The sequence below is a fragment of the Arvicanthis niloticus genome, chromosome 1 (assembly GCF_011762505.2).
Source record: "Arvicanthis niloticus isolate mArvNil1 chromosome 1, mArvNil1.pat.X, whole genome shotgun sequence".
NCBI lineage: Eukaryota > Metazoa > Chordata > Mammalia > Rodentia > Muridae > Arvicanthis > Arvicanthis niloticus.
Window position 1 is genome coordinate 97,532,482 of NC_047658.1, and position 21,601 is coordinate 97,554,082.

At 44.3% G+C, this 21,601-nt stretch overlaps 1 protein-coding gene across 13 annotated transcripts in view; it reads left to right on the forward strand.

The window, feature by feature from the left end:
* The window catches only part of Tacc2 (transforming acidic coiled-coil containing protein 2), a 214,624-nt gene that overhangs the window by 15,831 nt on the left and 177,192 nt on the right, over positions 1–21,601 (forward strand). For 4 of the 13 annotated variants that reach the window (XM_076911627.1, XM_076911632.1, XM_076911639.1 and 1 more), the window contains exons 1-2: positions 6,636–6,781; positions 9,357–9,435. In XM_076911627.1, coding sequence (XP_076767742.1) covers positions 9,403–9,435 — 33 coding nt within the window. In that variant the 5' untranslated portion in view covers positions 6,636–6,781; positions 9,357–9,402. Of the gene's footprint in view, positions 1–6,634; positions 6,782–9,281; positions 9,436–21,601 lie in introns of those variants that run through there. The other 9 variants (XM_076911636.1, XM_076911638.1, XM_076911643.1 and 6 more) reach the window with 6 other exon arrangements.

The following is a 21,601-nucleotide window of genomic DNA, read 5'->3' on the forward strand; positions in this document are numbered from 1 at the left end:
ACACGGACCTCTCTCTCATCTGAACCGGCCTCTGCTCCTGCTTGAGATAGAAGCACCTTGCAGGCCTGAGGGCTAAGCCAGCTGAGACTGCCTGGAACAAGCTTCTGTGAGGTTTCCTTGGCCTAGGCCCTTCATCTTGAGAGACACTGGGGAAAATCCTTGATACCTTCCAAGTCTCAGTTCTTTACAGATGAAAGGAAGCAGTGGAGAAGATGACCTTCCTATTTTCCCAGAATTTCCATCTGTATCAGGAGAAACCCTAGAATTTATCAACTGTTTGCAACACAGGCTTTCTAGCACATCAAGGAAAAAGAATATTTTTAATAGGACAATGTAATTGATGTACTAAGATATCCACAGAGCCTAGTAGGTTACAAACAGTGCTCTCCCAGGGCAAGTGGGTCTGGGAGACCTCCCTGTGCCTCTGTCCTATCATGGATAAAGTTGTTCCTATGTAGTTTCTTCATCTCTGTTCTCCAGTTCCCTTCCTTCCCACGCCTCCACAGCCTGGATTCACGATCTGGTGCTGCAGCAGCATTCTCCACCTGACCTACCCATGTGAGGCCCTGCACAGCTGCTCTCTTACACGCTTTGTGTCCCCATTTATACCCTTGGCTCCTATGTAAGTTCTGTTCCTCATCACTGAGACAGAATACCCAACAGAAGCAGCTGAATTTATCTTGGTGTCAGGGATATCAGTCCATCATAACGGTGAGACATGGCCACGGAAGCCTGGGAGTGGCATATTTACATCTCGATGGGTCAGAAAGCAGAGATGAATCTGTAACTATATGAGCATCCAACATCCAGAAGTAGCCACATTGAGGGTCTGGCCCAAGTCACTAACTCAGTGATTATTTTAGTATAAATGGCTTGGGGAAGAATTTCTGACAGCATCTACTTTCTTCTCATCAGGCCTAAACTTTTCACAGTCAGGCATTTTTCTCTGCCAGTGTCCCGGTTAGTTGGCTGTGCTTTATTGCAAATGTGACCTGCTTCTAGTGTAACTGATTAGTTGTATCTAAAATTCACAGTTTTTCTGTTGGGGAGAAAAACTTCCTTGTATAGAGCGATTTGCCTGGAGGTTCCAAAGAGACCCACTATTAATAACTAGTCCACAGTTCATTAAATGTCTGATTTCAAGAGCTTTATAGGAGTGAGCTCATCATAGCCAGATGAGCTAGGCAGTGTTGTGATGCCCATTCAGAAATGACAAAGCTGAGAAGGAGATGTCAACTTGCCAGAGTTTGCATACCAAGTGAGCAGTGGAATTGGTATTTGTACTGAAGGACTCTGGCTCTAAAGTCTCCTTGATAATGAAACCTACAGGCTGGAGAGATGGCTCAGCAGTTAAGAGCACTGACTGCTCCTCCAGAGGTCCTGAGTTCAATTCTCAGCAACCACATGGTGGCTCACAACCATGTGTAATGGGATCCGATAATGAAACCCACTGCCTTCCCAGTGAGTCTATTCTGAAAGATGAATAAGCCCTCAAACACATGTGCTGTCAGGGTGGAGGATTGGCCGGTCTACACCATGTCTGGGTTAGAGGAAGCCATCATGCAAAGAAAGAAGCTGATTTGCCATGATTCATGTACGTAGTAAGATGTCACAGAGTTGATGCCTATGTCCCTTTGAAATTCTGTCATTGGAGAGAGGATCAAGGCACTCTGGATGTTCCACTATTGAGCTTCTGTTTGAATACCTAGACACTCATCATTCTTAAGAGACACAGACCCAGCTCCTGGGGTAACAGATGAAAAGTCTGTGTTAGAGTTTAAATGCAAAATGTCCCCCAAAGATTCATGTATTCAAACACTTGGTCCCTGATAATGGTACTGTTTTGGGAGGTGTGGAATCTTCAAGAGGTTGGACCTTACTGAAGGAAGTAGGTTGCCTATGGGTGGGGCCTTCCACCTGTCTGTCTGTCTGCTTCCTGATCTACCAATGCATGGTGCCACTGAGTTTAGGGTGGAGCCTAAACTGTGAATGACAGCTACGTGTTGCCTGCTGTAAAACAATAAGCCACAACAAAGAAATTCTTTCACATAAGATGTTCCTGCTGTATACTTCATCACAGTAAGAAAAGGTAGTCAGCACGGTCTATGTATTAATTTTTACTTTCTTCCGCATTGGCAGTGGCAACCCTGGGTGCCTGAGGATAGCCAGGGCAGGCGTCAGAGGTGATATCCAGCAGCCTCAGTCATGGTGATTGTTGGCCATGTCCAAGTGGAGTGGTAGCACCAATGGAACTTACAAAAGCCACCACTAAGATAAGAAAAGTAAATGTCCAATCAGGCCTATTCTTGGCATGGCCCTTGGTCATGGGCAGTGGCTCAGGCTTGTGCAGCCAAACACCCTCAGTTCAGTGAGTGGCCCATTTTCCTCCCTAAGAGTCCCTTGTCTGAATATACCAGGTGTCTGCAGTCTAGGGCCATAGCTGGAGTGAGTGGGATGGAACATAGGCGCCTTAGCCAGGAGCCAGGTGCAGTTAGCAGGAGCTGATGCCCAATACCTAGTGTCCCACTTGAGGCCCTCCTGAGATAGAGTAGCCCTACATGTTATGTCCAAGGGGGACAACTGAAACTGTAGCCAACTTGAATGTCCTGACCTGCTTGACAACCGGCTTCCTTATTCCATGCCAACAATGGGCACTTGGCTTTATGGAACAACCTGTGTGTGCCAGATAATGATGTGCTGAGCTGGGTAATGTGAGTGGTGGGTTTTTTTTTTTTCTTGGTTCCCCATCTTGGGTGGTTTTGTTTGTTTGTTTTTGTTTTGTTTTTTTGGTTGGTTGGGTTTTTATGGTTTGGTTTGGTTGGGTTTTTTTTCCCCTGAGACATAGCATGTCAATAAAGTCTGTCTTACGATGAACCCATAGAAGCATATATTCTCTGTGGGCAGCAATCTTATGTTTGATTGAGACAAACTGGAGAAATACCTCCTGTACTCAAGCCCTGAGAAGACAGAGGCATAGGGGAGGATCAGAATTCCTCCCTGGGATTCCAGTTTGATTACCTTTGGCCACATTCTGACCTTAGCGAGCCTCTGGTCCTTCACTTGCTAAAGAGCAATAATGGTTATGACCACATAGATTTGCTACAGAGATTACATTGGAACCAAACACAGCATCAGGACCACGGTGAGCCCTCATCAAGTAACAACTACTCATGGAGAGTCACCTCACTTCACTGACAGTCATAAGGTAATAAGCCTCTGGTCTCAAGGTGCCTGGGGATTTTAGCTCTCAGGGGAGCTGAAGCAAGAGGAGGCCCTCTTTGTGTCCAACCTAAAATGGTTGGTTTTTAGACCTGAGTCTTTACAAGGGCAGCATGCGCTTGCGTGTGCTGATTACTCCGAGCTGTCTACTTGGCACAACCAAGAATCCCCTGGAAATGGGGAATTATCTGTATCAGTTTAGATTGTCAGCATGTCTGTGCGGGATGGTTACGATTTTTGGTACTTTGTTTTGGTTTTGGTTGTTTTTTTTGTTTTTTTTTTGTTTTGTTTTGTTTTTGAGACAGGGTAGCCCTGGCTATTCTAGCGCTCACTCTATAGACCAGGCTATCCTCCAACTCAGAGATCCGCCTGCCTCTGCCTCCCAAGTGTTGAGATTAAAGGCCTGCACCACCACCTCCTGGCAGTGCCTTTCCCTAGACAGCGGGTTCTGATCAGTGGAGAACAGGAGAAAGGCTGAGGAGAAAGCAGTAAGGATTCTCATGTTTCTGTGTTCTCCCTCTGCTCTCTATGGGATGGGATGCCTTGACTTGCCTTCACAGATGGAGATTAGCCTGGAATCATAAATCAAATCAGTCCTTTCTTCTCCTAAACTGCTTTGGTGAGGGTTGTTTATCACAGCAACAGAGAAGAACCGAAAACACTGTGTCAAGGCCCTGGCTGCCGCCCAGTAGAGGGTACAAATCCAGAGTCAGGGCTGGTACTTGTTTCTTACGAGCAACTGCCTGTAGCATGGTTCTGAGCAAGGTGCCTGGGGGGCTTTTGCATGGCTGTGCTGTTCTCCCCAGCCTCATGTCTGACCCTGTAATCTTCTAGCACCAGGATCAAGCAATCAAGCAGGCCCAGACAATAACCCAACACTCTCTCTCTCTCTCTCTCTCTCTCTCTCTCTCTCTCTCTCTCTCTCCCTCCCCCTCCCTCCCTTCTTCCTTCCCTCCCCCTTTCTTGCAAACCTTCCTCTTCCTTATAACCTCCCTGTTACAAGCCAGGCCCTCTGTTCCCCTCAGTTAAACATCTGGCACTTTCCACCCTTGCAGCCCCAAGCAGACCATGTGCCTAGTGACCTCCAGACTCCCAAAGCAGATGTCTATCTGTTCCTGAGTCCTGCTGGTGTCTTTGTCTTCCCAAAGGCTTTTTATAATTCTTTGGTTCTGTGTTTTCCAAGTGTCTTCTAGTTCCAGACTTCTTCTGTTGGATTTCAAATTTTGTTTGTATCCTTCCAGAATTTGTATTTTGAGCTCAGAAAGGCTGGGTGTTGGGGATATGGTTGTATTTGGAGACACAGCCCTGAAGGAGTAGCTGTAACAGTCATACTGGTGGGCCTTAATCTTTAGCTCGACTGGTGTCCTCACAGGCATTAACTGAGAGATGACGGCGGTGGGAAGGTATAGGAAGAAGACAGAAATCTTCATGGCAGAGAAAGGTATCCCAAGGCACCAGTACTGAGAGATAGTGATTCGAAGCTATGTCTACCTAAACCCCCAGCATTCTCTGCTTTAGCCTCAGTCACTCAGCCAGGGTTCCCTGCTCAGAGCTGTCTCTCCGTGGCTCTGAACCTTCAATCCACTCACACTTGGCAAAATCTTGAACACTCACACCTTTTTATGAGCTGTAGAGCTGGGGGGGGGAGGGTCAGTGAAAGGAAGTAATGTCATGGAAATGTACACTACGCATGCCCACATCAGAAGTCCCGCATCCCTCAGAGTTGGCTGCTTTAGTGTCACTCCCCTTCCACCAGGAACCCCTCTCCACTCCTTCCCAGCTTTGACTGTGCTTTGTGCTTGTTGAAGACTCTGTTCTTCATCCGCAGCTGTTCATACAAGACCCTTGCTTAATATATGGTTTTTCTCTACCCTAGAACGATTCCCCTGTGATTTAAGGGTACAGAGACAAGAATTCTTGTTTCTCATTCCTCTGAACACCTTTGGTGTTGATAGCCACAAAAGAAGTGGTCTTTAGTCCTTTCCCCAACAGTGCTAGAATTCTTCCCTACCCCCAAACTATGTATTGCACAGAACCCTAAGATGTGAAACACAACTTAAAAAAAAAATTATAGGTAGGCATGACAGTGTACCCCTTTGATCCCAGCGCTTGGGAGGTGGAGGCAGAAATAACAGGAGTTCAAGACCAGCCTGAGCTACACCAACACCCTCAACTATAAATCTCAAAAACTCAAAATAATTATGAAATTCAGATAATGTAAATTTAAGTATTTAATTTTAAATGGGTGATTCAGTGACGTTCTGTGCACATACTGTTCCTGAGTGTTGCCGGTGGAGCTGATACCTTTAATTCTATAACACTTTTATCACATCAAGTAAACCCTTGTACCCATTCAGCTGTTACTTTCTCTAGCTCCTGTGAACCACAACTATTTTCCCTAGTTCCTGTGAACCACAACTTCGCTTTCTGTCCCAGTGGATTTGTCAATTCTGGGAATTCTCCACATGGGGAATGAGTAGACTCATACAATGTATGGTCCGCATTCTGTCTGTCTGCATTCACTTCTCAAAGCCTTTGACACTTAGCAAAGTTGTATCATGAACCAATGCTTCCTTTTTATGGCTGAATAATATTTCATTGTGCAGCTTGAAAAAAGGTGTGGTTATCTGGTCATCTGCCCATGCCTACACAATTCTGCTCTATTTAAATGCAAAGTAGAGTACTGAGCTCTGTTGCAGCCAACTTTCCCCTGGAGGGGCCTTAAACACCTCCAGGGAGTGTGCAGTATTCTCTCTGGTATCCAGGGATCCTTGGACAAAACGTTGGCTTGTTTCCCGGAGTGAGTCTGTCTAGTCACCCGGTTGGGGTTCTCTGCAGGGGTTTTCGTTTATCAGGGGAGTAAAAAAAAGTGAAGGAATTGTGGGAGTAGGAGACTGTGGGCAGAAGACTATTTGGCTGGGTGCCTGTGGCTCTGTCAGGTCTGCTGGTCTCCTCCACCCCAGAGGACAGGCTGCCTGCCTATCAGCAAATCTAGTCATGCAGTGCTTTTTTATGACTTCACTAGTTGAAACTCAAACCACGCCTGGGTAAGTTCATTCTGTACACACCAACGGGTGCCAGACTGCTGCGTCATCTGGTTTCCACGAGTTTTCTTTGTCTTTCCATAGTATCTGTAGTGGAATTTCCCCAGGTGTACACAAGAAGCTCCGTGAACATGTGACTTCTTTCTAGAAAGAGATCTGTTCCCTGATCTTGTGCACAAAAGCAAGCAATGCTAAGTGTGACCAATCAGGGGCAGAGATAATTAGAATAAGCCTGTCCTGAAAGGAGCCTCTGCTGATGTCACCGTTGGGGAAAAAATTCTCAGCATAAAGGCTCTGGGAGTGACCAGCTGGGAGGTACAGATTCCCAGGCAGGAAGGCTTTGATAAACTCAGCCACAGCCCAGGTATGAAGACCTCACCAGGCTGGGGAACAGCTGCTTGTCCAAGTGGAGCAGGGCTTAGCTTAGACCTCACAGGTTTTTGAATAGATAAGGAGAAAGTCCAGTTGTTCAAAAGTGAACTTTCCGTGGGCCTTCAAAGTGCAGACTATCCCTGCAGGTAAGTGGAAACAGGTAGGGGAGCCTGCTTTTTTGGCCTGGGGCAGCTGAAGGAGGCCTGTCCTGAAGTCCCCAGAGGAGGGTTCCATTGTGAGTCTACAGCCTTCTGTTTGCTGCCTCAGTCATACTATGCCAGAAGGAGAGTTGCCATTTGCTTCAGTCTGTTAAAATAGCACTTAGGAGATGAGGGCAGGAGGATCAGGCTATCCTTAGCAACACAGTGAGTTTGAGGGCACTTTAAAAAAAACTAATTTTTATAATTTTAAATAAAATTATTTGCCGGGCGGTGGTGGTGCCCACCTTTAATCCCAGCACTTGGGAGGCAGAGGCAGGTGGATTTCTGAGTTCGAGGCCAGCCTGGACTACAGAGTGAGTTCCAGGACAGCCAGGGCTACACAGAGAAACCCTGTCTTGAAAAACCAAAAAAAAAAAAAAAAAAATTATTTAGTTTACTTAGTAAATGAGTATAAACAATTAATATTTCATCTTGGTGTTGTGATGCATACCTTCACTTCCCGCACTTGAGAGGCAGAGGCAAGTTCAAGGCCAGCCTGGTCTACATAGGAGTTCCAGGACAGCCAGGGCTATGTAGAGAGGCCCAGTTTCAAAAAAGCTAAAAAGGAAAAGTTTAATATTACAATGGACTTTATGAAATTTAATGTCACATGTTTTAGCCTGGCACATATAAAGAAGTTAATAATTGATTAGGGAATAATGGTTCTAGCAACATTATTTACTTATGAGGAACCGTCTTCAAAATGAAAATAAAAATTGAACTGAACAGATCAGTTTAAAATAAATGATATTTTTATCGTTCTACAGCTTAGTAGGATATATTTTCGAGAGGAGTCTACAAAGCAAGCTATCTGACATTATTGATCCCAGATACTGACAGTGATTTTAGTATCATGATATTAAGTGAGATATGAGCATGATAATCAGTATAATGATAATGTTTCCAGATACTGATGACGAGCTGGATTCTCTTAATTTAGGAGTTAGGAGCAGGACACTTGAACATGAGTTCGACATCATTGCTGTGTCACACGTTTTGAAGTATTTCATTTTAGCAGTACAGGAGGATTGAACCAAGGCCTTGTGTATTCTAGGCAAGGGCTCTTTCACTGAGCCATACCCCTGTCCCCAGATGCATTTTAATTGGGCCTGCTCACAATACTTACATTCTATTGGTCAATGATTGTTCAGAACGCATATGCTGGTTACTCCCTAGTCCTTGAATGACTAAGCAAGCCAACAGATTTTTTTTCTCGGTTTTGTTTTTGTTTTTGTTTTTTTCCCCGAGACAGGATTTCTCTGTGTAGTCCTGGCTATCCTGGAACTCACTCTGTAGACCAGGCTGCCCTCAAACTCAGAAATCCACCTGCCTCTGCCTCCCAAGTGCTGGGATTAAGGACGTGTGCCACCACCGCCCGGCAAGCCAACAGATTTTTAAAGTTTTTTTAAAAATTAATTAGTTTCCATTTTTTGTTTGTGTGCGCGCGCACACACACACACACACACACACACACACACACACACACACGCCTGAAGATATACTCCTGCTATTGCTCACTCTTAGGGGTGAGAGGACAACATTCAGGAATCCTCCTCACTACTTCAAGGCTGAGAAGGTCCCTCTTGTTTGGGGGCTCCCACTCCAGGCTAGCTGGCCTGCCAGCTTCCTTCCAGTCTTCTACCTCTGCCTCCTGTCTTGCTATAGGATCGCTGGGATTACAAAAGGCACACAACCCTGACAGACTTTTTATATGGGTCTGGGGCTTGAACTCTGCTTCTCCCCACTACATGTGTCTGGTGGTCTGTAAGGCACCAGCTTTTAAAAGGTGTCTGATTGTTTAAAGTTTCTATGGTTTGGCTTCTCCATAAAGAAAAAAGTAAGCATGCCAGGTTGGTCCCTGAAATCTAGCAAGTAAGGTCAGGCAAGGGGTAGTGTCTCTCTAATTGTCTAGGGCACATTATTTAGTTAGGAGGATTGTTAATATGTCACTGAATGCCTCTCGGCAGCTTCATATGAGTGTTTATTCCTAGCCTGGCCCCCCAGATCATCATTTCCTTCAGCAAGGAGCCCACATGCACAGAAGTGAAGGCGGGTGGATGAGACAAGTGTTCAGAGGGAAGAAGGAGGAAAACCATGTTGGCGAGAAGGCTGTGCTGTCACCAACAGCGAGAAAGCAGCGGCACTGAGTTTCCAAACTGAGTACAGTTGGAAACAGAAAACCCTCCTGGGAGCGGTGTACCCCAGGCTACTTGGCATTTGTGGTTGGAGGAGGGAAGTTGTCACTTGTGTATGTGCAGGCTGGCGCTAACTCAGATTCAGGAACAAACTTGCCTTTCAGAAGCTGCAGCCAACCTGGGCGGGGAGTGAAAACACCAGCCCGTATTGGGAAAGATGTCTGGGTGGCATGTTGCAAAAGAAAGTCCTTCCAAAGTGATTTTCCATGATGTGGCTGAAGAGATAAACGTTCGCTGTCTGGCTCTGAGTTTGGGGAGATGAGCAGAAAAGAAAACCTCGGCTCTCCTTCCCTTTCCAGGTGTTTATGCCCTTTCGTTTTTTCCAGTCACTCTGACCAACACTCTGAGGGACGCTGGGCACCCTGAGTCACCATGGGCAACGAGAACAGCACCTCGGACCACCAGGTGGGTTCAGGGAGCTCTCTCCCCCTCCTGCCACGCAGGTCTCTTTGCTGATGCCCCCAACATCTCCACTCCAGCTTCAGCGAGAGGCAAGGGAGGACGTGTCCTCCGCCTGGATCCATGCCACGGGTTTATTTGTACCTGTGGGGCCATTCCTTCATTACATTTTCAGAATTCCTTTAGTACCTCAGTAGCCCCGGTTTACAAGTCCTGAGCGCTCCTTTTTATCCTGTGCTTTTAAAACTGTTATAATCTGTTTCCTCCAAATGGTATCTGCTCAGTAACTTCCACGGATTAGGCAGAGATTAAAATGATTTGCAAATGTATGAATGCAGGAGCTGATTTACTGCAAACAGTTGTTTTTGAGTCAGACAAGGTTTTCACAGTTGGAGAATGGATTTTTAACTTTCATCATGTAAGTCTGGGTTAATAATACATATCCAAGTCTTGCCATAATTTACTTTAAGTTTTAGGATATTAGCTTGGTGCCCTGGTGAACAAAGGCAGAGACACTTCCCCATTATCTCGGAGTGTGAAAATTTTGGATTAATGGTATGGGCCTCTTTGATTGGAGAAGTTAGATTTAAGAAGCAACCTGCAGCTGGGGAATACTTTAGTTGAAGTGTGTGCTCCACACGTATGTGGACCAGAATTCAATCCTACAGAACCCACACGCAATCATACAGAACTCAGGTACAGCAGCATGAATTTTTAATCCCAGCACTGGGGAGGTGGAGATCCGAGCACCCTGGGAAAGTTTTAGTTTCAGTGAGACCCTGTCTCAAAAAACAAGGGGGATAGTACTTGAGGAATGGCATTTAGGATTAAGAGTGTTCTACACACAGTGAGCCTGTGCACACACACACACACACACACACACATTTAAAAAATACAAGGCATAAAAAAAGAAGGAAAAAAAAAAGAAAAGAAAATACAAGGTACATTTTCTCACTTCCTTCTTTCCAATCAATTTGGGAAGATTTTTTTCCTCAGGCAGGAAAACATTAATTCAAAAAAAAAAAAAAAAAAAAAAAAAAAAAAAAAACAAAGTGGCAAAATCCAACAATTTTAGATAACAGGCCAGAAGCAATAACCATGGGTATGAGACAATAGGGAGAGGTAAGGACTGTGGCAAACAGGTAGCCTAATGAAGGCAGCTATCACCAACTCCAGCTGATTGTGGTCCTGTGCAAAAGTGGGCCCAGTGCAGTAAGATTTTCCTATTTGTTCTAAAGAAGTCAAAAGCCTGTATTTTTCTACCAAGTCTTTAATGGTTTTTTGCATGCATTTTATTTATTGTCTGGGTGGAGGCATGCACATGCCATGGCACATGTGTGAAGGTCAAAGGACAACTTACAGGAGTCAGTTCTCTCCTACCGTGTGGGTCCTGGAGATCAAACTCAGGCCATCACACTTGTCAGTAAGCGCCTTTAGACTCACTGAGCCATCTTGTTGGCTCCTTATTAATTTATTTTAGCTTTTTAATTTAAGATAGTGGCAAATGTATGTATAGTTTTCAAAGTACAAAGAGAGAGCCTCAAGGGTGACATCTTACAAAATTATTCTACAGTTATACCATGAAGACATTGAGGTGGCCAAGCTTCAGGAGCCTGTCCATAGCCAGACTGGTCTTGCTGCCCTTTATAGCCACGCCCACTCTGGCAGCTGATACTATTCTACAGTTTTATCATTTCTAGAATATTATAGATATAGGGTCAGATAGTGTGTTATCTTTTAGAACTGGCAGGACTGGCTTCTCTGAGCAGGCAGAATGCTCTCACAATACACCCCAGCTATTGTGTATTGTTTTCTGACACTATGGAGTTTTAGTCCATGCCCCGAAGATGCGATCCAGTTCTCAGGTCATCCCCCTCCCCAAAGCATATTTGTTTTGTTTCTAGTTTTTGGCTATTCTAAATGAAGCTGCCATGTGCATTTGTGTACAGGCATGCAGTCGTGTGTGTGTGTGTGTCAGTGTTTAAGTGTATATAAGTGTGAGTGTGTGAATGTGTGTATGTATGTATGTATGTATATGAGTATGTATGAGGGTATATAAGTGTGAGTGTGTGAATGAGCGTGTGTGTAAGTATGAGTGAGTGTAAGTATGTGTGAGAATGTGTGTGAGAGAGTGAGTGTGTATGAGTGTGTGTGTGTTGTATGTGTTTGTGTGTGTGTTCATTTTCACCTTTTATCCTGGTCCCCATGTTTCCCAGTTGCTGTGCCTTCTTAACTGTCCCACCAGTACACAGTGAATGCTCAGTTTCCTGCATCTGAGAAGCATCTGTAGAACTCTCTGGGACTGGATATTAGTCACTGGAGGAGCTATGCATGCTGCACAGGTCACCACTGGTTAGTCACTTAGTAGCCATCCCAGGTGTCAGACCAACCATACTGCTGCTTCAAGCTGTCCTCTCACAGCAGCCCAAGGTGACATCATAGTGCCACCGTGCACCTCTCTCCAATCATCCCACAGACACTGTCATCCTACACCACCACACGGAGGGCACACACAGTACAATAAGATCATTGAGTTGTGGAGAGAGGTTAAGAGCACTTGCTGCTCTTATAGAGGAGGGAATTTAGTTCCCAGCACCCATATCAAGCATACAACCTCCTTGTTACTCCATCTCCAGGATATCTCAATGGCCTCTTCTGGCCTCCTTTGGTCTCTGCACCATAACTGTACACAAGAGACACACAGATATACAGATGCACGTGTGCGTGTGTGCACGTGCACACACACACAGAGGAAGAGAGAGAGACAAAGAGAGAGAGAGAGAGAGAGAGAGAGAGAGGCACACACAAGTAAAATTTTAAAAAGATCTTTGAAGGGGAAAAATAAGCTAGTTATGAGCTGGGTGTGGTGGTGCACAGATTTTATCTCAGCACTTTGGAGGCAGAAAGTGGGTAGCTCTCTGTGAGTTCAAGGACACCCTGGTCTACAGAGTAAGCTCCAGGATAGCCAAGGCCTACACAGTGAAACCCTGTCAAAAAAAAAAAAAAAAAAAAAAAAAAAAAACAAACAAAAAAAAAAACCCAGAAACTAGTCATAACATTTACTATAGTATGCTATTGTAATCGTTTTTTTATTAGTTACTGTTGTTATTCTCTTGACTACTTGTAAGCAAACTTCATCATAGGTCTGTATGTATATCAAAGAGCAGAATCAATGCTGGGTCAGTGTAGCCATCATTCTACCCACCTTTGAGGCAGCCACCAGAGTCTAGGAGTATTGTATCTCCTGTGGAAAATGGACAATCTCTTTGATGAAATATCTTTTGCTTGTTTTATAAATATTATTATTTTAGTGTTGGTTTTTGGGAGTTTGTTTTTGAGAGTTCTTTATGTAGTCTAGAAGTCAAATTGTGGTTCGTAGATGCTTCCTTGTTCTATAGCTTATTCTTCCATCCTCTTAATAAGCTCTTACATAAAAGAGCATTTTAATTTTAGTGAGGCACAGTGTATCCATTTTCTTGCAGACAGTTCTTCTACTGTTAAGTCTAAGTGCTCTGCCTAGCTCTATGTCCTGGAGATTTTTTAAATGCTATTTTTCTAAAATCTTTAAAGTTTAACATTTTATATTTAAATTCCATGATGATCCATGAGTTAACGTTCATAAGGTACAAGGTTTAGGTTTCAGATTCATCAGTTTTTCCTTTTTCCTCTCTGTCTCTGTCTCTGGTCTGTGTCTCCTCTTCCCTGCTCGCCAACCCCAACAGGGACTCAAGTACCCAGAATGGCCTTGAGCTCTTAATCCTCCTGTCGTCACTTTCCAAGTGCTAGAACTAAGGTGTGTGCCACCCATACCTGACTTACTTTCTTTCCTTAGGTTAGTTAAGTTTCATAGCTATCCTCATTATCAGCTTCCTCCACAAGAGTGGTATGCTTGTTAGAACTGGCAAAGCCATATTGATACATCTTATCACTCACCATCCACATGCTATGTGAAGATTCATTCTTGATGGTGTGCATTCTGTGGACTTTGACATATGTAACCACATGTACTTTGTGCAAGAGTATCATATTCCTAAAATCCTCTATGCTTGACCTTTGTCCATCTTCCAGGCCTTGGCAACTACAGATCTTCAAAAACAATTACTTTTATATTTTTATCATCATCAGTATGTGTGTGTATATAATATATATATAATATATATTATATATATATTATATATATGCCACATCATGCATGCGTGTGTGTGTGTGTGTGTGTGTGCGTGCGTGCGTGCGTGCACATAGAGGACATATTTATGGACTCACTTCACTCCTTCCACCCTTTTTTGGGTTCTAAGTAAAGAATCCAGGTTACCAGGCTTGTATGACAGTGTCTTTATCCCAGGAGCCATCTTGCTGGTCCAACCACAATTCTTTGTATTGCTTCAACAGTTGTATCTTTTCCACAGTGCCATATAATTAGAATTATATAGTGCATAGAGTTTTTGGATTGATTTCTTTTATTTAGCAACATCTACTTAAAAGTCTTATTTCTTTTCCCCTCTGTCTCTGTCTCTGTCTCTGTCTCTGTCTCTGTCTCTCTCTCTCTCTCTCTCTCTCTCTCTCTCTCTCTCTCTCAGTACTGAATAACATCCTACTTTTTTAGACACAGTTTACTTATCTGCTCAGGACCATCCTGGATGCTCTCAAGTGTTGTGCAAACTTGCAGTGAGCATCCATATTGATGTCTTAGGAGGACATAAGCGGGAACTCGTTTGGGTAGATATGAAGGAGTTCGGTTGCTCTATCACATGATAAGGGGAAGTTTAGTTTCATAGGAAGCTGTCCAGCCACCTGCTCAGAATGTTACTCCATTTCACAGTCCCATTGCTAACAAATGGGACTTCCTCTTGATCCCCATCCTCCCCTGTGGCAGGGATCTAGATCTCAGTCATCCTCACAGGTACATAAATGGTGTCTCATTGTTGCTTTAGTTGGCACTTTCCTGATGGTATATGGTGAGGAACAGCCTGACCTGTGCTATTTGCCTCTATGTGTCTCCTTTGGTGAGCTTTCAAAGTCATGGGGCCATTTCTTTTTCTTTCTTTTTAACCTTTTTAATCAATTCTTTGTGAATTTCACATCATGCACCCCAATCCAATTCATCTCCCCCTCCCTTGGACCCAACCTCTGTCCTTGCAACCTCCCTCCCAACTACAGGAAGCTGTAGTGTGTCACAGTGTGTCCCTTTTGTCCACATTTCTTTGCTTGCAAATTGTTCATCGTAATGACTTGTTGATCTGGTTTGAGGCCTCTGGCTTCTGTTACTCAACAATATTAAAACTTTACTGGAATTCCTCTCTGATAATCCTGTTGTTGCCCTGTGTTATGGAGGGCCTGTAGTTTGGAATCTATAGAACCAGCCCCTTCGTGCATTCCAGCAATTCACCAAGCAGGTAGGTGTTGTGGTGGATCAACTCAAAGCCCTGGATCTGGGCCTGAGAGGTCAGCCCACCAGCCCTCACGCCCTGGGGGCCAGCTCCTCTTGGTTGATGCTCAGGTGAGGTACAGGGCAGTTCCCCCAAGTGTTGCCACTGCTGAGGGACAAGGCCAGTTCTTCTACTCTCATGACCCTGGGGCCAGCTCTCCTGACTGCTGTAGTTGGCAAGGGGCAGAAAGTGACAAGAGTCGAGGGTGAAAGAGAGCATCTCTCCCTCAGCCAGGCTGCTGCACCTCAGGCAAGTTGTGAAGGCCAGCTCTCCCACGCTCATACCCTTGGGGCCGGCTCACCCACATCCCCACCATCAGGGTCAGCTCTACCATGCTGCCCAGGCGAAGGGCAGGGCCAGATCTCCAAAGTACTGCAGCAGGTAAGGGGCAGCGCTCCTGATTCATGATCCCATTGGAGACCAGCTCTCTTGCCTGATGGCCTGTGGCAAGGGCAAATGGACGAGGGGATCTCTCCCTTGCTGATACCACCTCACAGCAGACCAGAGGCAGGGCTGGCTCTATCACACTCATAATTTCTGGGCGGCTCACTATGGAGCCTTGGCTGGTCTGGGACTTGTTATGCAGATCAGGCTGGTCTCAAACTCACAGAGTGCTTGTCGTAAAGGCGTGTGTCCTCATTATGCCCAGCATCTTACTATTGGATTTTAAGGGTTAATTTTAAATACATTTTGAACAGCAGTTCTCTTTTAGACGTTTCTTTTGCAAATACATTCTCCCAGTCTCTGGTTTATGTTCTCATTATCTTGAAGATGAGGGTTTGTTATATTGTTTGTTACTTTGATGTTTATTGTCTTGGCCATGAATGTTTATGCCCTTGCTTTATTTGTTGAAAAGAGCCTTGCCTGCTGGGGTGCCTGGAGCACAGTTGGCACACCCCTCAGGGGAGGCAGAACCTAGTCTGTAAGAGAGGTCCTCAGTCCATGTTTTCCCGAGTGAGAAACAGCAGAATCTGGGACAATTGTAGTTCCTAGTCTCCTGTGTACCCAGGCATTGCTAGCATACGGCTGGGAGTTGGGAATGGGAGTCCAAGGGTCCACTCTTCCTCAGGTACCAGGCAGGAAGGGGAAGGTGGTGTGGGGTTCTGCAGAGTGTAGAGAGTTTGGAGGGGCTGGGGGGATTTAGGTGTGCCTCTTTACAGACTAAGGCCTCCCCTACCCACACTTGTTCAAAGTGCTTTATTAGCTGGCAGATGTGAATGCATACACAAGGTGAACCAGGGATTAAGTACCTTTTGCGGGAAGGAATGCCCAGGAAGGGAAGCTCACTGGCTTTTATCTAGATACCTTATTAGCACAGAGAACTCCAGGTTTTTATGCTGTATGACTGACTGTCATGGTCCTCAGTGGGGTGTCTTGGTTACATGTTCCAGATCAGGTAGAGTTAGGCAGGGAGTTGGCTCCATTCCTACCATTCTCAATTCTGAGATTCATGAGGTTTGAGCTCACTCAGCCTTACCAGTTCTGTCTGGTGACACAGTCCACTTGCCCCGCATGAATGAATGGATTTCACATGTCTGTCACAAATTGGTTAGGTATATTTGTGTAGGTCTGGCCTAAGTTCTCTGTTCATTGACTCTGTTTAATTAGATTAAAATTTTATAAACTTCATCTTTAAAAACCTTGCAAATAAATAAAAACATCACACCAACATTAACCAGATCCAAAGTCTAAACACCTCAGTGAACTTCTGTACAGTTAAATAGGCATTCAGAATGCAAGATATAGTTGCTCTCTTGATTATGGTGGTTATGGGTTAAGTCTTGAAGTCAAATAGAGTGAGTCTTCACACTTCATTCTTTTCAAAGAACATTGTCTTAGTTGCTCTGGGGTCAGGGTTTTCCATATAAACACTAGAATTAACCTATGTCTACAACAGAGTTGCTGGATTTTGATAAGAATTACATTAAAGAGTAGAGCAAGCAGAAAAGAATTGACTTCCTTGCTATATCAAGTTTCCTACTCCAAGAACCCATGGTGTGTTTTCATTTATTTGACTTTTTAAAAAATAATTATTTGATAATCCTTAGCAAACAGGTCCTGCCTATGTATTGCCAAGTTTTTACCCAAGAACTGCATTTTACTTTAGAGTGACTATACACAGTAGGGAATCATTTCTGTGTCCAAACATTTTATGTAGACTCTTGGTTTTGTGTGCTGGTATACTCTATGGTTCATTCAGTTATGAGCACCAATGATTTTTGTGATTGCAATTTTCATTGCTTCTTTGAGATTTCCTATAAAATCATGTTTGTAAATAGAGCTTTACTCCCCACACACCCTTCTGAATAGTTTTATTTTTCTTTATCCTTTCTTGTAATGAGAATTCTGGAAATTTGGTTTTAAAAAAACACAGAAATATTATAAGAATGAGCTTTTGTTTTAATCCCAGGTGTGGGATATGGGGCTGCTTCAGACTGTTTGCAGCAGCTGACTATGATTTGCCCCTTGTCTAGTTGAGGCATGGTTTTGCCAGCTGCAGATAGTTTCTATGATTGTATGACCTTTGGAATTCTGGAAACTTTTCAGAGGGTAGATAAATGCTAGGGCCCAATAGGTGGTTGGTGGTCATTTAGGGAGGTTGGTTGTGGTTTGTTAGTAGTCAAAGAAGAAACAAAAGAAAATAATTGGATTCAGAGATTTCTCTCTCTCTTTCTTTCTCTTCCCTCCCTTCCTTCTTTCCTTCCTCCCTTCTTCTGCCACTCCTTTCCCTTCTTTCCTTGTTTCTTTCCAATCTAGTGTTGGGGGAATTGAAAGTTGGGGGGATAAAAGGTGGAAAAAAGAACCCACAAAGTACCAAAGACCAGCTTCACTTTTTCTTTTTCCTTTTTATGGTGACAGCCACTCCCATTGCTTTGTTAACTAAGAGTAGAGATTATTCCTCATCTCAAGAAGAGACCATTTGAGTATTTGAGTTTTCTAGTGTTAAAGAACATAGATGTGTTTTTTAAACAAACATCCTTTATCAAGTTGAGACATCTTGTTTACTTATGATTTTGGGGGGGGGGGGTTGATTTTTGAGGCAGGGTTTCTCTGCTTATCCCTGGCTGTCCTGGAACTTGTTGAACTGACCAGGCTGACCTTCAACTCAAAGATCCACTTGCCTCTCCCTCCCAAGTGCTGGGATCAAAAGCATGAGCCACTGCTGCCCAGCCTTATGATGTTTTAAAATTATTAAAGTGGATTTTGCTAGTGATTTCTCTGCATTACTGGACACAATTACAATATGTCCTTCCTTGGATACCTGGAATAAATCTCATGTGGTCATGGTCTCTAATTATTTTGACAGTATGTTACAGTGCCTTGTTTTGTTTGCTAATGCATTTTTTTGGACTTTTGTGTCCAACTTCATAAGAAATATTTTTAGGGTCTGTTTTGGTATCTGAGTATTACTACCCTCACAAAACAAGTGGGGAAATGGTTACTCCTGTATTTTTCAAAGACCGTAGAAGAGAAATCCTACAATTAAAGACATTTACAACTGGACATTGGGGCACATGCCTTTAATAGGAAGCAGAGGCAAGTGGATCTCTTCAGAGTTCAAGGTTAGCCTGGTCTACACAGCAGAAAGACTCTATCTCAAAAACAAAACAAAGCAAAACAAACAAACAAACAAACAAAAAAAAACCAAAAAGACAACACACACAAAAATAACCATGTTAACAACTAATTTCAATTATTTTTTTAAATAATTGAACCAATAAATAATTGAACCAATAAATAATTGAACCAATTAAATAATTGAACCAATAAAGGTGCTTGCTGGCTGGGGTTGGCCCAGGTCAATCTCCTTGGACTTATCCCTTACAGGAACATTCCATCATGAGCTTGAGTGAAGGAGGGCATGGCCATCAGTTGAGAGCCCTTGAGGGGCACTAGACATACTTTGGCCCCTATTCCTCATACACCAGCTAACATCCCTCCTCTGAGGTCCTACAGATCGGGCTATGTGAAGCCGCAGGACTCTGCTCTGGGGGTGAGGGAGCAGTCTGAGGTCCTACAGGGAACTGGAGCTCTTGGCTTGCAGGTCCTCAGGCCAAAAGGTGGCCAGAACCCGCTGGGTTCTCAGGCCTTTGGGCCCCCAGGCGCTGCTAGGGGTGTACGGGCAGGATTTGCCTGCAGCTGAAGGGGAGAAGGGGAAAGAGTACTCTGGCTGGGTCCTGCAGGGATGGGATTTCTTGGTCGTAGTGGCTCGCTTGGCTGGGTCATGGCTGGCTTGGCTGGCTTGCTTGGGTTAGTGGCTGGCTTGGTGGTCTTTGTGGCTGGGAATGCAGAGAGGTCATCTGAGGGAGATTAGACATCGGCTCGATAGTTGAAAACCTTCCCCACTGGTCCCCACAGTGGGTCCCAAAGAAAAGTAGTCCATGGTCTTAAGATGTTTATTGTCATGACGGAAAGATGAAAACTATACCCCTTTTCCTCAGGGCGGGTCTGAGGTTAAATACTTTTGTAAGGAGGAAGGTCTGGAAAGGAATGTTTAATTGGCTATGCCCCTCTGGCCTTTAGGTATCTCATTAATACGGAAATCTGTCTTGAGGCTCTGTGACCTGTAGTCATGCCCTCTACCTGTGGAGAGGCTAGTGGGCATTGTCCTATGTAACTGAAGGACCCCACTCTATGGAGGTCTGCGGCCTAATGTCAGAAGCCTAGAGTCTGGGAGCATGGTGAACACCTACTGGCCCTTGCAGGGAACCCTGCAGGATCACCTGCTGGGTCACTGGGGTTTCAAACCTAGCTCAACCAGAAATCAGGCTGCCTTTCACTGTCCTACAAGCATACATTTTGAGATACAACCACAAAGCAGAAACACACACACACATACACACACACACAAATAGTATGTTTGAAACCTTAAAAGCCCATCTCCAATGGCACACCTCTTCCAACAAGGTCACACCTCCTAATCCTTTCCAAAGAGTTCAAAAAAAAAAAAAAAACACACACACACACACATACTCAAAACATGCACCTATGGGGGCCTTTCTCATTCAAACTACCTGCCCTACTCAAGATGAACTGTAACCTGAATATAGGCAGTTTAGGACAGCTTACATTTCTCCCTATTATTCTTACAAATCATGCTGTCCAGCATAAGATACTATTAACCAATCACAGATTTCATAGAGATGGAACTTCTGGGTCATAGGGCAAGAAATTCTGCAAGGTTCTTGCTATACATGTTGTAAAATGTTTTCCAAAAAGGTGATGCTGTCTTGTTCTTTTACCATCTCACTGTATTTCACTGTCTATTTTAATGTTTCAAGGTAAAGATGCTTTAAAGGAGAAATACCTTCCTCCTACCTCCTCCCAGCTCAAACCCAATCTGTCCTCTAGCTCTGTCTTCCTGGGGTACACAGGGGGTGCTTCCTGATCTGGGAGTTTTGAAGTCTCCAGTCTAATCAGGCACAAGCCAGTGGGTCTTTGCAGGGTTGTGTTTAGGGTTACAGGAGCAGAATGAAGTTTGCCTTCCACAGAGAAGCAATGTGGGAATGTTTGGCTGCAGATTGCGGCTTCTCGTGGAGATGGGGCTCTGGGATCATCTTTTTGTCTTTTGGATGCCTCTGCTGGCATGACCGCAGCCTCCTGAATCACTCAGATCCAACTCGACTTCTCTCATCATTCTGCTTCTCACCCTGCATTTCTATTCTTGGGTAACATGAGCTTTCCTGCCATGCAAAAGTGGAAATCTGAGGGTCACCCTGACTCTACCTACTGTCCTCTTACACACCTGATACACCATCCCTTGATTAGTTAACTAGTTAATTGGTAGCTTGGCCATTTATCTTTGTGGGTTTCTTTTTATGTCTTTAAGGGATTTTAAGAGATAGGCATGCCATTTCTAATGATCATAACCAGAGAAGGGATATCAGGTTATATAACTGAGTAGCCCATGCCTCTAGTTGTAACATTGGCTGAGTCCAGAGCTCCAGTAGATACTGCAGGAGCTCTCTCCTCTAGATCTTGCTCTATTTCTCTCAGATCTAAGGTTTCAGGGGGTGCCTTTGGGCTTGTGGGGGGAGAAAAAAAAGGTGTCTGTGTTTCTCCTAGCTAATGGTCTAACCTGACCTGACCCCTGTAAAGAAGCAGACCCATTCTGAGTGTGTCATGTTCCCACTTTGAGGTCAGAAATTATTTCCACATGTGAAATAGTCTACCCCAAGGTTTTTATCCACACTGTAGGGTACAATGACAGCCCTACACTGTCTGTCGCCATTGCTTGGAGCAATTTCTGAAAGGACAAAGGGAATATAGACCCATTCCATCCTCTTGTCTAACTGCTCTCCCCTTTGACATTCCATGACCCTTTTATTTCACACCTGCATCCCCACTAAGAAGTTTTGGTACCGTCCACTCTCTTGTCCTGCCCAAGCTTCCACTTCTTTCTAGATTCTTCATCTAGAAACAACACTCAGCAGAGGAGTTCTTATATTCTGCTTAAAAGTGAGCTCTTAGAAGTAAAGATGTGAGCTTTTATGGTTCTTCTGTCCCCAGATTAAGGACCCACTTTGTCACCAGGGCCAAGTCTGCTGATTCCTAGCCCTGATTGTCTCTCACATCTTTATGCTAGAGTTTCCTCTCCCTCTGCTCTCTGATTCCCCTGGGTATCTGTGCTGACTAGTTTTAAGTCGCTTTGAGACAAGCTTGAATCTTTTTGAAAGAAGACACCCCAGTTGAGAAAATGCCACCACCAGAGTGGCCTGCGAGCAATGCTGTAGGGCATTTTCTTG